The sequence below is a fragment of the Coenobita brevimanus genome, chromosome 92 (assembly GCF_032717465.1).
Source record: "Coenobita brevimanus isolate Jiangsu-jjx chromosome 92, ASM3271746v2, whole genome shotgun sequence".
NCBI lineage: Eukaryota > Metazoa > Arthropoda > Malacostraca > Decapoda > Coenobitidae > Coenobita > Coenobita brevimanus.
This window is the reverse complement of record NC_137045.1, coordinates 14,329,714-14,345,242: the sequence shown is the minus strand read 5'-3', so window position 1 is coordinate 14,345,242 and position 15,529 is coordinate 14,329,714. Positions and strand designations below refer to the sequence as shown.

The 15,529-nt window shown below is 40.3% G+C and overlaps 1 protein-coding gene across 9 annotated transcripts in view; it reads left to right on the top strand.

The window, feature by feature from the left end:
- Positions 1 to 15,200, top strand: part of LOC145412127 (uncharacterized) — a 40,643-nt gene extending 25,443 nt beyond the window's left edge. For 3 of the 9 annotated variants that reach the window (XM_080282049.1, XM_080282050.1, XM_080282052.1), the window contains exon 6: positions 14,171 to 15,200. In XM_080282049.1, coding sequence (XP_080138175.1) covers positions 14,171 to 14,213 — 43 coding nt within the window. In that variant the 3' untranslated portion in view covers positions 14,214 to 15,200. Of the gene's footprint in view, positions 1 to 716; positions 893 to 10,117; positions 10,390 to 10,413; positions 12,298 to 14,170 lie in introns of those variants that run through there. The other 6 variants (XR_013899533.1, XR_013899534.1, XR_013899532.1 and 3 more) reach the window with 6 other exon arrangements.
- The last annotated feature ends 329 nt before the right edge of the window (positions 15,201 to 15,529 follow it).

The window sequence follows — 15,529 nt, the reverse complement described above, 5'->3', positions numbered from 1 at the left end:
GTACTCACTGGGGTAGGTAAAATGATTCACTCGTGACCCCTTCATTGTTCAGAGGTATAAATCAGTTTCCATATTCAGTAAGAGCCAGTTAGCAAAATCACTTTTTTTTTTTTTTTTCACACTGCATCATTTACCGTTATGGCTCCATAGAACTAATGTATTATTGATTAGATATGTTGTCCACTTTAACCAAAGTTCACGGTTCACCTCCTTTGTTTATACATTTCTTTCATTGTGTTGTCAAGGGTTTGTTTGTGTGGTACAATATTACGTCTTTCACTAGGTGGCCTAGGATGTGAAACCTTATGTTTATTTTGTAGTAATGATATTTAATGAGCACTGTTCTTTTACCTTTACCATAGCACTGAATAGCATTCTTATTCTATGACATTGCTTATCATCAGTTGCTTTTCTACAGTACTGTAAGGTATGGAAGGCTTTGCTAGTCAGTATTATAGTCATAACTGAATTACACAGTAATCATAGTATATGGCAGATGTTGCAAATGTTAAAACATTTGCCACATTTTGAAGGTACTAGTGGACATAAAATTCTGCAGCCGGTTTCGTTTAAATTTCTTGCATACCTAAGTATTGTACTGAAGTTTGGAAAGCTAAGGGTGATGTCATTGAATGGGAGCATAGAAAGCTAGGGTAAGAAAAGAGTGAGGGTGTGGTGTGGGGTCGTGCTAGTAAATTGCCCTTGCTTTGCCGTAGGATGTGTTATGGTTTGGTATTGTGGTCATTGGTTGGGTAATTGGTGCGGTGGGGAGAGGAAGCGACCCAGTGTAGTGCCTTGAGAGAAGCGTCATGATGATGGTGCCACAGTGGTGGTGGCACTCGACCCCGCTAACTCCGCATGATGTAAGTCTACCCACGCCATCTCTCCTTAGGTGAGGATTAGCCTATCCCAACCTTAGCTTAGGATCATTTATAGGTATACCATCAGATCTCATACATTATTCACATCAACACTGGCTGTTTGCATGATGAAATACAACAAGACCAGCTACATCACTGCTCTACTTAATCACACATCCCACCCACCCCATTTTTTAAATAAAAGCTTTTGGGAAAAACTGGGAATTTTAGAGAGAAAAAAAAATCTTCGAAGTAAGGAAGTACAGTACTTTGGTTAAAGTGACTGGATACCCGACTGCGGATTTCTCTCTTTGCAGTGCTTGTACCGTCGTTCCCTCTTGATAAGTTGCAATTTCTGTTGACTTTTTATCCATCTGTCTACATATACTTGACTCTGTACCGATCATCTGCCAACATATTCCTTTACCTCATCCATCCATCATCCACTTATATATCTGTCTGTTTATTCGTTGACCCCACACTTACTTATACAGTACATATATATCCATCTGTCTACATATTCCTTGACTCCGTACATAGATGATATGAAGTGGCTGTGATAAAAGATTTAAATGCATCTTTATCCAGGCCCATCTAGTTTTATATACCATCCTGATCAGCTGTTCTGTTATCTTTCATCGTATCTATCCATCTTATTTTCTTTTACTTCCATTCTCATGATTTAGTCTCTGTACCAGTTTGACCACTTTAATTTTCTCTTCAAACAAACACACCTTTCAATATTTGAAAATTCCTGTTACATCTGCTTTCTTTTCCTTAGCAGATAGTTTGTTTTTGGTGACTCCATTTGTATTTGGAACATTATTCACAATCCTTGCTCAAATACAGTGCAGCCTTGTTATGTAGCAGGGTTGCATCAAGTGAAGGCCTATTGCATGACGAATTATCGCATAATGAGGTTGATATAACATGGGTTCAGTAGGGTTAGGCAGGGTGATCTTGACCATAGAACCTTAAAAAAAAAAAAAAAAAAAGAAGTTTGTCCTATGCAGGTACAGGTCATAGCAAAGGGTCATCCCATCCCCTGGATGGGGGACAGTTGGAGGGCCTTGACAACCACTCCATGCGAAAAGATACAGTATCATTTTGCTTAATAATCCACACTGCAATATTTGTCAAGCACATGCACTCATATTTGGCAATAACAGTGGCGTTCCAATTGCCTTTCACACACAAAATAAAACGAAGGACAATGATCACAGCCAGTGTAAACACTGGGTGGGCATCTTCTCTCAGGCAACTGTGAAGAGGCCTAGAAAGGGGATGATGGTTATGTAAGGTTAACGTGATTTTCAAGTCGCAAGTTTCAGTTTTTCACACACAAAAAATTGCCACTTCACTGGGCAACCATTTTTGCTTGAAAGCATCGTCACGTCTGCACGAGATTCTTGGAGGGGGCTTTTGAAAATATCATTGTAGCAAAATTGCAGTTAATTTTTTAATGTACCGAAACAGGGTATAACTTTTTAATTATTGTTGTATTGATTTATCACATAACACAGCGTCATTTAACAAGGCTGCACTGTAATGTGCCCAGTAGTGTTCATCATTCTTTTCTTTTGTATGTTATACTACTTTAACTTGGTCAGAAATTGCCATCTATCCATCTTCAATACTGAGCTGCAATTTAAGATTAGAACAGTGCTAGTAACAAAGTGGTGCTGTTTAGAGGATATTGTCGTAGTATTGACTTATTCTGCCATTGACCCATTGTGTAATAGTCTACAAAAGTTCAGTTTTCTAGACCAATTGAAGGTGAGAGAACTACAGTATTGATATTATTTATTTATTTTTTATTTTTTTTATTTTTTTTTTTTTTACCCCCTGCATTCTCTCATTCATTACCACTGACCTCACTTCTCGAGACACATTTATACCTGCTGCATTATCTTTTTTTTCATCCAAGGGCTTTCCTCAAGCTGAATCAAATCATCTTGCAATAGCAAAAATAAAATATTAAGGTGAGATGAAGGGAATGTGGTGGGAACATGGAATGTGAGAGGAGTGAATGATGAAGTGAAAGAGAGAGAGATTGTCCAGGTGCTTGAGGATGCAAAAGTGGATATATGTGGATTGACTGAAACTAAGTGGAAAGGTGAAAGGATGAGAGAATGGGAATACGGTGTAGGTATATGTGTGGGAGTCAGTGAGAATGAGAGGGCAAGAGAGGGAGTATGTCTGATGATAAGCAAGAAGTGGAAGGAGAATATAAGAGAGTATGGAACAGTGGGTGCAAGGATTGTATGGGTGAGGATGAAAGTAGGTATACAAGCATGGGCGATTGTATGTGTGTATGCTCCAACAGAGGATCGAGTGGCAAGAGTGAAAGATGAGTTTTGGGCGAGAGTAGAAGCATGTATGGACAAGTTTGAGAGGAGCAAGAGAGTGCTGTTGATTGGAGACATGAATGGCAAAGTTGGGAATGTACGAGTGGATGGAGTAGTTGGTCAGTGGGGTGTGCCAGCTGAAGTAGATGGGAATGGTAGTGCTTTGGTGGACATCTGTGCTGGTAAGGGGTTGGCAATAGCCAACACCTACTTTCGTCATAAGATGATCCACCGGTATACATGGAGAGTAATGAGGAGGATAGATGGTGAACTTGTTGAACGAAAGGCAATGATAGACTACGTGTGTGTGGATGAGCGAATGAGAAGACAAGTGTTGGATGCAAGGGTGTGGAGAGGGTGGGGGAATGGAGTCTCGGACCATCACTTAGTGATGGCCAAGGTAGAGCTGCAAAGAAAGTGGTCGAGGAGACGAAGGGGAAGACAGGAGGAAGCAGCTCCTGTGAGAAGAGTGGAGAAATTGCAAGATAGTGAGAAAATGACAGAGTATAAGAGCATAGTGGAAGAAAGATTGGGAAGGTATGAGCTAGAGCAGATGGAAGGGGTGGAAGACGTATGTAAGATATTCACGGAAGAGATAAGCGCAGCGTGTGAGGCGGTTTGTGGAGTGAGGAGGAGATGCAAGGGTGTGCAAGGGACAGCATGGTGGAATGATGAGGTGAAACGAGCTGTGGAACAAAAGAAGAAGGCATATGGTGAATGGTTGGCGAGTAGAGGTAGGGAAGAAGATGAGAGAGAGAAGAGAGAGGTATATGTGAGCAGGAGAAGGGGGGTTAAGAGACTGGTGAAGGAGAGTAAGAAGAAAGTGGATGAAGAGTTTGGGAGGAATCTGAGTGTGAAATGGAGGGAGAGTAAGAAATTGTTTTGGAAGGAGGTAAAGAAAGTAAGGCAGGGTGAAAGGGGAAATAGTAGGGGAGTGAAAGATAGGAATAATAGATTGTTGGTGGAGAAGAGAGTGAAATTGAGGAGATGCAAGGAGCACTTTGAGGATTTGTTGAATGTAGAGAGTGAGAGCAGTGTGAGTATAAGTGGTTGGGGAATGGCTGGGAGAAGAAGAGATGAGAGGAGGGAGGAAGAGATCAGTAGGTCGGAAGTAGTGGAAGCGATGAAGAAGATTAAGCTGGGAAAGGCCCCAGGAATTGATGGAGTGTGTGGTGAAATGCTTAGGTATGGGGGTGAGATTGTTGTGGAGTGGATATGGAAGTTGTGTAGATTGGCTTGGGAAGAGGGAAGGGTTCCAGAGGACTGGAAATCAGGTATAATTGTTCCTCTGTACAAAGGAAAAAGGGAGAGAGAAGTATGTGGTAACCATAGGGGTATTTGCCTTCTTAGTGTGACTGGTAAAATATATGGTAGAATACTCATTGATAGGGTTAGGCATATGACAGAGGAGCTATAGTAGCCGCAGCGAGAAATGAATGCTGTGGTGGGGCAGCCGGGATGACCGGGGATTCCCCCACTGTAGCCATATCCACATGTCACCGACCATCGGCCACCGCTGCAGCCCCGCTCCATGATCCTTACCCTGTGTCTCTGGCTTTCTCTTTCTCTCTCGGTTTCTATATAAACTGTTGTATTTCCGAAACTAATTATGAGATTATTATGACTTTTGTTCCACACCACCACTGAGGTAAAAATCAAGGAGAGTTTTCTGTATAAAGGTTTCCCCCCCCCTCCTAAATGTGGCATATGAGCGGGGGAGTGCGGCCTTGCCGATACCTCCGCCTGATCTATAATTATACACTCGCCAGAACTGACCTGCCCTCAGACAAGGGGGGGGGAAACCTTTATACAGAAAACTCTCCTTGATTTTTACCTCAGTGGTGGTGTGGAACAAAAGTCATAATAATTTCATAATTAGTTTTGAAAATACACCAGTTTATATAGAAACCGAGAGAGAAAGAGAAAGCCAGAGACACAGGGTAAGGATCATGGAGCGGGGCTGCAGCGGTGGCCGATGGTCGGTGACATCCTACCTCTATGGTCGGTGACATGTGGATATGGCTACAGTGGGGGAATCCCCGGTCATCCCGGCTGCCCCACCACAGCGTTCATTTCTCGCTGCGGCTACTATAGTTGGAGAAGAACAAGGGGGATTTAGGAAGGGAAAAGGGTGTGTAGATCAGATATTTGTTCTAAGATGTTTAGTGGAGAAGTATCTAGAGAAGGGAAGGAAAGTGTATGCTGCCTTCATGGACTTGGAGAAAGCTCATGACAGAATAGATAGGCAAGGTATGTGGAAGGTATTAAGAATATATGGAGTGGAGGGGAAATTGTTGAGTGCTGTGAAGAGTATGTACGAGGGAGCTAGGGCTACGGTGCGAGTGGATGGTGAGCTGAGTGAGTTCTTTGATCTCAATGTGGGACTGAAACAGGGGTGTGTGATGTCTCCATGGCTGTTTAATATATATATGGATGGGGTTGTAAAGGAGGTGCAAGGTAGGGCAGTGGATGTGGGGGTGGCCCTAATGAATGAGGGTGAGATTTTGAAGCTTCCGGTGTTGCTGTTTGCTGATGATACAGTATTGTTGAGTGAAGATGAATGGGAGTTGCAAGGTTTGGTGAATGAATTTGGGACAGTGTGTAGGAGGAGGAAGCTGAAAGTTAATGTAAACAAAAGTAAAGTTATGGTGTTTGAGAGGAATGAAGTCACAGAGTGTGCAGTGAGGTTGGATGGTGAGGATATGGAGAATGTGAGTGCATTCAAGTACTTGGGTAGTGTGATGAGTAAGGATGGAACTTTGGGGGATGAAGTACGTGAAAGGGTACAGCAGGGAAGAAAGGTTGTTGGTACACTGAAAGCAGTGATGAGAAATAGGGAGGTGAGTATGGAAGTTAAGAAGTCACTGCATGATAGTATTGTGATCCCTACCCTGACGTATGGAAGCGAGGCGTGGACCTTGCAAGAGGGGAACAAGTCAAGAGTGAGAGCAGTGGAAATGAGTTACTTGAGAGGAGCATGTGGAGTGACGTGGAGGGACAGGTTGACGAATGAAGAAGTGAAGGAACGTTGTGGGGTAGATGTGGATGTGGTTGAAGATTAGGAGGAATACACTGAGGTGGTTTGGACATGTGGAGAGATTGGAGAATGAAAGACTGACTAAGAGGGTGTATGTAGGTGAGGTGGAGGGAGGGAGAGGGAGGGGTAGACTGAGGATGAGGTGGAGGGATGGAGTTGAGAGGTATATGAGGGAGGGGGGGGTGAGTTGGGGTGAGGGTAGTCAAATGGTGGGTGACAGAGTGACTTGGAGGCGTTTTGTCTGCGGCCACCCTTTGCGGGATTAGGGCGTCGGGCTATAGATAGATAGATGGATGAAGGAATTAATGAGTATTTGAGTTTTTAACGTTACAAAGACAGTGGGACTAAACATGTGATGGAAATGCAGTAAAGCATCACAATTTTAAAGTTTCATCATCATCATCATTATTATCCCAGCCTCTTTTCCCATGTAAGGGGTGAGAGTAAGGTCCAGAGAACAAGAAAAAACATTTTTGATAATGGGATAACTAAAATAAATCATCCATTTATCCATCCATCATCCAATCCTACGTTGCCCCATGAGGATAGGAGCCCGGGGCTAGGCAAGTTGGTCCTGACATTTAAGATGAGAGTTGCCAGCCTCACTCATCCCTGAGTGGCATTGTGTGAGCAGTAAACCCCGCATTGTGTGAGCAGTAAACCCCAACCACCCCCTGGATGTAAACCTTCACCGGCTCAATCTGATTGGAGTGCCATAACTACCCGCAAAACCACCAGGCGCCATAATTTGGTTATATGATTACCAGCCAGCATAGTAAATGATTTCCTGGAGTACAGGAAACCATTTTGCATGTCACTCAGTGTAGAGTCACCCTTACCCATAGGCAGAAGGAAGAGGAAAGAATGAAGGAAAGAAAGACAGAAGTGGGAGTGTAAAGTCATCTGTAGGCAGAAGGATGAGGAAAAAATGAAGTAAAGAAAGGTAGAAGAGAAAGGAAGGAAAGAAGGAAGGAGAAGAGGAAAGGACAGACACCTGAGAGCAGCACTGCATCGAGTGAGTGAGTGGTGAGTGCCCCTACCTACCACCTCATCATAATTAAATGGTCCAAACTATCATTCAGTCATTCACTTACTGCTGAAACCCTGTAAATCTTTACTCCACCTCACAGACATTAACATTCACATTTAAGTGTTTTGCATTACTTATGGTGCTGGAGAAGGGTGCCTTCTTGTGGTGGCACTGGTATGACTGGCGGTTCCATTGCCCAGTTATACAAGTGTCCGTCATCTGCCTCCGAGTTCCTTAGAGGAGTATGGTGAACTGCAAGAGGAGGGTAACTTCAGCCTACAGTCCACTAGGTTCATGTTCAGATGGGCCTGGGAGTGCAACAACTACACTACCTATCTGGTAAGAGTCAGTCTGACTACTGTCACATTGATGGGAAATTCGAGAGTTTATGCAGATTTAAGCTAATGCATATTTCTTATTGGAATTGCATTTTTTTTTTTTTTCCTAGTGTATACTAAATAACATACAGAAACAGGGATGTGTCATGTCTCCATGGTTGTTCAATCTGTACATGGATGGGGTAATAAAAGAGGTACAAGGTAGGGTAGTGGATGTTGGAGTGGCCCTGGTGAGAGAGGATAGTGTTTGGAAACTCCCTGTACTGTTGTTTGCAGATGATACTGTGTTGTTGAGTGATGACGAAGGGGAGCTGCAAGGCTTGGTGGATGAGTTTGGGAGTGTGTGTAAGAAACGGAATCTAAAGGTGAATGTAGGGAAGAGTAAAGTGATGGTTTTTGAGAGAGGTGAAGTCAGTGAATGTACAGCGAGGTTAGATGGTGAGGAATTGGAAAATGTGAGTACGTTTAAGTACTTGGGTAGTGTGATGAGTAAGGATGGAGGTTTGGAGGGTGAAGTGCTTGAAAGGGTACAGCAGGGAAGAAAGGTTGCTGGTTCTTTGAGAGCAGTGATAAGAAACAGGGAAGTGAGCATGGAAGTGAAAAAGTTACTACATGACAGTATTGTGATACCAACTCTAATGTACGGAAGTGAAGCTTGGACGTTGTTGGAAGGACACAAGTCAAGAGTGAGGGCAGTGGAAATGAGTTATTTAAGAGGAGCCTTTGGAGTCACATGGAGAGACAGGCTGACGAATGAAGATATAAAGGAGCACTGTGGTGTGGATGTGGATGTGATAGGAAGCATTATGAGGAACACACTGAGGTAGTTTGGCCCTGTGGAGAGAATGGAGGGTGAAAGACTGACGAAGAGAGTGTATGTGAGTGAGGTGGAGGGGGGAAGAGGGAGGGGGAGGCCGAGGATGAGATGGAGGAATGTGGTGGAGAGGTATATGAGAGAGGGGGGTGTGAGTTGGGAGCAGGGCAGTGAAATGGCGGGGGACAGGGCGACTTGGAGGCGATTTATTTGTGGCCACCCCAAACGGGATTGAGGCATCTGGCAATAGATAGATAGATAGATAGAATTGACAACTTCTGACTGGATTTTGTGCCATTTTTAGTCAGGACCTTCTTCCTCCAAGTTCTTCCAACACTACGCTCAACATATCTTACATCCATGCCAGTACATAGCTGCTACATTCACTAAATCATGCCTTTTCATTCAGTACTTTCATTTTCTCTCTTCCAGGACTGTACACTCTCAGCACTTCCTGCCCATTCCATGCCTCCATCTTTTTTTATTTTCCTGTTTTATACTGATCCGTGACAGTAGACAAACAGTAGTGGTTTCTTACTTGTCTGAGTGATGCAGTTAAGATGCAGGCAGCCATCATATAATGACCTCAGCATGTTCTTCCTTCTAGGGCACCCACCCTTGTTATCAACCTGATCCTCTAGCTATAAGATTAGTTTTTGTTGCCTAATAATTGCATTAGGTATGTTTTGCTTTGTGGGAAGGTTTTTTACTTCTTGATCATGAAGTTGATGTATGAAACAGCCAGTAATATACCAATGTATAGTTACAACATAAAACTGAATCCTGCATTTTTGATATTGCTGATGCTGACTTGTAGCACAAGAAGTTTGTATTGTAGTGGTGTTTTTTATTTTTTTATTTATATTTTTTATTTTTTTGGGGGGGAGGTACTTTGATAGATTTTTGTTCGAAAAGATATGTGAGAATCCACTAAAAGATTTGGCGTAATGATAGTCAGCTGATCCTGGCCTGTTCTTCCTCTTGGGAGTCTCATTTTCTGTAGGGGTGAGCTGTCATTTTGCACTCCACCCTCGTGCTAGTTTTGCACAGCTATGTTCATACTGTACCGCATCTTTACTACAGACTCATTGAACACTTCACAGCTTAGCACATCATCAGACACTTCTTTCATGCACATATATAGAACATTTGCAGGCAGTTATTAGATATTTTTGTTCTTGATTTCATTCCCTGGGTCTGGAAGGAGGTATTACCGCTTTACAACTGGCAAAGAAGAAAGGGAAGTAGTTTATGGTTTTTTAAAAATGTGTTGTGTGACGAGGTAGCTTATGTGTGTCAGGTGAAGTAATTATTATTGTTATTTTATTTTTTTCCCCCAGTGTGAAATATTTAGGAAACCTTCTGTAATGTATTTGTTGCTTTTTCTGTCATGGTAAATAGGCAGAAATTTTCAGGGCTGTTTAGTCAGACAAGTGTTTGACAGATCTATATCCAGGTGTGTACTGATATGTAACAAGGCTGATCATGGTTTTAGCAAATGTCAAACAGGTAGTGTATGTGGAGAACCCTTATTTTATTATTATTATTATTTTTTTTTTCCTGGCCACCAGTCTTCCCTCTTCCAGCCAAGTTATTTGCAGAGTACAATATTCTTTAGCTCATCTTTGAAGTCTTGTAGTACTTAGGCAGATTGTACTTATGAAAGCAATAATCAGTCACCCTTTATCAGATACGGCCTGGATCAGTGACCCACTTATTCACTTTTGAGGCAAAACAAATGCCGAAAGTGGGTGGGAGTGAGTTCACAGTGACGTGATGGGGAAGGCTGCCAAAGGTGGTAGACAAGAAAAGGTCCACAGCTGTGCTGGGGCGGGGGGATGCTGATTATCGCTTTCGTCTGTACATTCTAGCATCTCAGCCATGCTTCTCGTGATCACATGTGTTATACAATATCCCTCATTGTAGTAAGGAATTGTACAATTTCATACTTTTAAATAATCATACTCATGCATCAATTAATTTCAGAAATGTGAAATGGCGGGGTCCACAGCTTTAGGGGTTGTAATTTGAGTCGTGTGTTAGTGTGTTACTGTTGTCCAGTGAAGAGGTCAACAGTGTGTGATTATCAACATTGGAGATGGCAAACATGAGGCAAAATGGACTACACTATGGTCAGAAACCCTGCTTGTGATGAAAGCAGTGTTTGGCATAACAAAGTGTCCCACTCACTGAAAAATGATAGTGCCAACTTTGAATGAGACATAAATGAAAGTATGGTAGTTAACCTTCATAATGATTGGAAATAATTTCAATTAATTTAGAAAGTATTATTTTTATTGTTTCTGATTTATATTCAAATTCAAGTAGCACATCTTCAGTTTTCCTCTTTGATGTACTGTAGGTACTCCAGTATTATTACAGTATGTGAGAGAGCAACCCTTTACTGCTGAATGCTTTGTAGATGAAGGCAGTACTATATTGTACTCTCTAATTATAGCCTTCTTAAACATGAAGTGTTTTTTGTGCCTTTTCAGCTCCTGGTTTATCAGTGCATTCATACAGGAGTATAAACGCACCAAGACGTTCAGCATGAGAATTCTGTCACTGTGTCATGATATTATCACGAACTATATAGCTTAATAATATAATACTTTTTGCAGTTAGTACTGTGACTCAGTGAAGTTCAAAGGGTGAAATGATGAAACTTGGACAGTTTCTGGGGCTCTCTTCAGAGTAAATATTTTTGGAGTTTTAAGATATGACTTGCAACACTAATTGCAACAGGCAGCATTGCGTACAGTTGCTTTTGTCATGACTTGGAGTACTCTTGACTCTTAGACAGAAAAGTCCAATTGTGAAACATGTGCCATTTTATGTTACTGTGTATGAAGGATTTACAGATGACTCAGTTTGGTAAGCCTATTACATGTGGAAATATGATAGAATGGAAGTAGTCTGCCAGTTGAAATCTTCAAATTTTGGGCAGTACAGCAATTTGATATTTCAAAATAAATTTTGTTTTTGTGCTAAAGTTTGAAGTGATGAATCATATGTTTGTAACTTGAAAAATTTTGGTAGTACTGCCAAACATTCTTCATACTATACTTACCAAGTCTAAAGCTCAAATTTGTGAATTTTTGTTTAATAATATTTATCTGGCACATCATCTAAGGTTGTTAATGGTAACAAGATGACTCCCTACCAAGGGGATGAATTTTGGTAAGTTATAAGTCACATGAACTCTTTAAATTTGTTGATGAATAAATTTTGTACTTTATTCTTTCTCTTACCATACATTTTTACTCAACTTAGGAAGGATCTGTAGTAGTAGAGGGTGTAATCAAGACAGTGTAACCCCTTCATACTGAAGAGTCTCTGCCATACTGAATAAAGTTGTCTGAAGTTAGCAAGAAAAAAAAACTGAAGGCATTAAGGAAGTGGACTTTATATATATATATATATATATATCTATATATATATATATATATATATATATATATATATATATATATATATATATATATATATATATAATACCAATGAAGCATCTGATACCGGTATATACTGCACAGTAACCAAGTATCACATTTTTGAAACGTTACTTTATAATTATATCAAAATTGAGCTGCTGAAGGCGAGTTTGTAGAATTTGTGTTTGGTCAGTAATTTCATAGACATTTAACTCTTGTACTATCTAAGGTCCTAGTAAGTTTTGAAAAGTATGACAAATTACATTAGATATGTATGTATATTTTTTAATAGTTTGTAAGAAAAAAAAAGTATAAAGTGTTCTGATTGACTACTGCAGTATGTGGTTGCTCTGTGGGATTTATCATTGTTGTGTTTTTAATGCCTTTTGTATCAGTTGTGCTGATTTTCATTATACATTATTAAAATATTTCATTTTTACTGTTTGAAGTTTTGAATTTATAAGAATGTGATTTCTTGTAGGAAGCTTGGTGTCATTTAGAAGATGATTAATAAGTGAATGAGAAACATATGATGTGGAAAAGGGTATTGTCTTCCAATCTGAGGCTGAATTTTTCATTTTATTATTGCTGTCTTGAGATGATTTTATTCAGCTTGAGAGAGTTGGCAAACTAGAGGGGTTAGATAGAGCCTTCTTTAACCCCTTCGCTATTAGAGGTCAGTCCTAAGTTCAGTGAAATCATCTGGAGATAAGAATAAAATAAATACATCTTTGGATTAAAGGGCTTTATGTGATACATTGCATCCACTTGCCTGATGAAAGTCTGTCCACAGGTTGTTAGCATATATCCTGAAGAGCTGCCTTTACACAGACCGCACTTTGTCAAGTTCATATGCTGGCATTATCAAAACCTAAACACATGAAATCAAGAGTGTCCTGCAATATCCTCCGTCTCGCCAAAAGAGGGAAACAATATGTAAAATGTTGTTGGTCATTGATTTAGGTATCTTTTGTTCCTGAATGAAGGTCATCAGAAGCAAAGAAATAATACTGTACTGATAATCTCATTGTAACAGAGAAGATATATTTCTATTTCTTTGATCAAAATGTTTTAATGCTAGCTCCGAAAATAAATTAATGATTCAAGTTGTACCATACGCACTGTGTGATTACAACAGAAAAGTATATTTGTTTGCCACTAATGCACTGCAGTTAAAGGTGGTATTTCAACTTGTCCATATACAGTAGTTTGAAATTATTGTTAATCTCAGACAGTGTTCCCTACATACTTGCACATCCATAAAATTGTCAAATCTATATTGGACGTTCGGTATCATACGCTTATACACTTGCAGGATGAGGCTGCCTGATATAACGGGATATCCTTAAACTTCAACCACATCTAGTTTAGATAATTACGTGGATCATTTCAAGATGAAAATGTTTCATGAACATATGTCGAATACACTCTTATTTTGGAGTTAGACATGATAAAAGTCAGTGCAAAAGTTAATCCTCATAAGGGCAGAGTACTGTGCTCCTTGACCTAGCATGCCTTTAATCACAGCTCATGGGAGACGATCTAAGATAAATTGTGAGAGCCAGGGGGAATGAGAGTGGAATTATATGATCTCTCCACCACTCTGCTTATCTCTTTTTATAATGAGTTAACACCCAGTCTCTGTACTCCCTTAAGGAAAGAGTATTCATAAATGTACATGGAAAGTTCATGTAAAGAGATACAATATGAAATGGATGCATACTCAGGTAGGTTTGATGCTGTTAAACCTACTGAAAATAATCAGATTCCCACCAGCTCACTGGTATTATAAAACAGATATTTGCAATTGTAAAACAAATGGTTGTGACCTGAAGTACCATTCTTGAATTATTGACACATGTTGAGAGTATGTATGTGATGTGCAAAATAAGTATGCCCTACTTTACCAGACAAATGCAGTTTGTCATGGCATCCAAATTGAAAGTAGCTTGACTTTTACCTTTTCAATCTAATTTGTATATATATTTTAAAATGTCATTTATGTCATGCATTGATCTGGTGTCATATCAGCTGAATTATATCAATTATTATTTTCTATAGATTTATATACACTGTTTAAAGGTTTTTGAGTGTCACAAAAATAGCCCTGGCAGATTTATAACAAGAAATAGAAAATTATCCTCTTGATAAAGTCACTTGCTGGTGTTCCAGTTGCTCATAAGTATTGTTTCCCTTGGAAGGGGTGCAGCTGCCCCTTGAATTTGCAGCCAGTATCGTCTGACCAAGTGTGAAATCTTGGTGCTGTGTCTGCGTTTCAGGTCATACAGGAGACGCTATCGCTCACGTTCCAGATCCCGTTCACGGTACCGCAGCCGGTCCCGCTCTCGCTCGTGAGGAAGTGGTAGCTGAAGGGGCTGTGTGGCGGTGGTAGCAACCCAGCCGCAGCCGAGGGCGTGACGAGGTGGGCAGAGGTTCAGCGGTGTCATGGTTGAGGTCGATGGTTCCAGTTCACACCTGGGACACTGCTCTTGGGGAAGAAGACTTCAGCGTGATTCACCCCAAATTGTCAATAGTAGTATCTTTTCTCGGTTCAAGACAGCTTTGAGGTGTTGAAAAACTAACTGGCCTAGACTGTACACTGGTAGCAGGAGAGGATCATAGTTGATGCCCTAAAGTCACTGATTTTGTTACAGTTTTCTATGTTTCATGTTATCCCTTAGATGGAAAGAACAGCAGCAGCACAAACTGAAGCATTAGCTAGGTTAGTTGATTGTTCCTTTGTTGAAATGTATTATCATCATGTACTTATTTTCAAATGTCAGATAATGAAATTTTAGATGCTTACATAATTTTCAATGATATATTTGAAAGAAATATTAATTAAATGAATTTATGATTTTTATTTTTATTTTTTGCATAGTAACCCTAAAGTGTTACCTTAATACTGTACAAATTTAAGGACTGCTGGACTAAAATTAATTACTTGGAAATTTTTGTTATTTTTCAGCACTATATTTTTAGCATGTTTATGATCTTGATTATGGCAATCAGTAATACTGATAATCTTTAGTTTATATGACAGCTGTACTACTTGTCATGTTGATATAGCAGCAGTACTGTACTGATAATAGCACTGTCATAAAGGATTACATATAGCTTCTGATGTATGCCTGTATTGGTAATTGGTTAAGAATTATGATGTATGACTTTCACATATATGCAAACTTTAAATTAAAAAAATACTTTTGTTCGGTAAAAGCAATTTTCCTGGTGGCTTGGTTACTGTATTAATGATTCCCACGTTGATGTATTATTTCACCGCCAGAAACAAAAAAAAAAAAAAAAAGTCCTGTAGTGTTTGATTATATTAAAAATTTAGTAGGAAACTGAATTTTAATCTTTCATATACTTTAGTATGCTTGGTAGTAGTAGTTGTTCCCTAGGCAGTCTGGCCGAACAGCCCGAAGTCCCCACAGAGGGCCACGGCCAAGACTGGGTTTTCCCACAGAGCTCTCAAGGAGTGTATGTTGTGTTGTTGGTGCAGGCGATTGTGTGCAGTGCAGTCTTCCATAATGTAGTTAATACAATGGAGTGCTGTGTTGCATCCTGGACAGGCATCAGTGATGGAGTCATCCAGCCTCTTTTGATAACTCAAGAGGGCTGGATGATGCCCACATCTCGGCCTGGCCAGGTGGACCCTGTCCTCATGA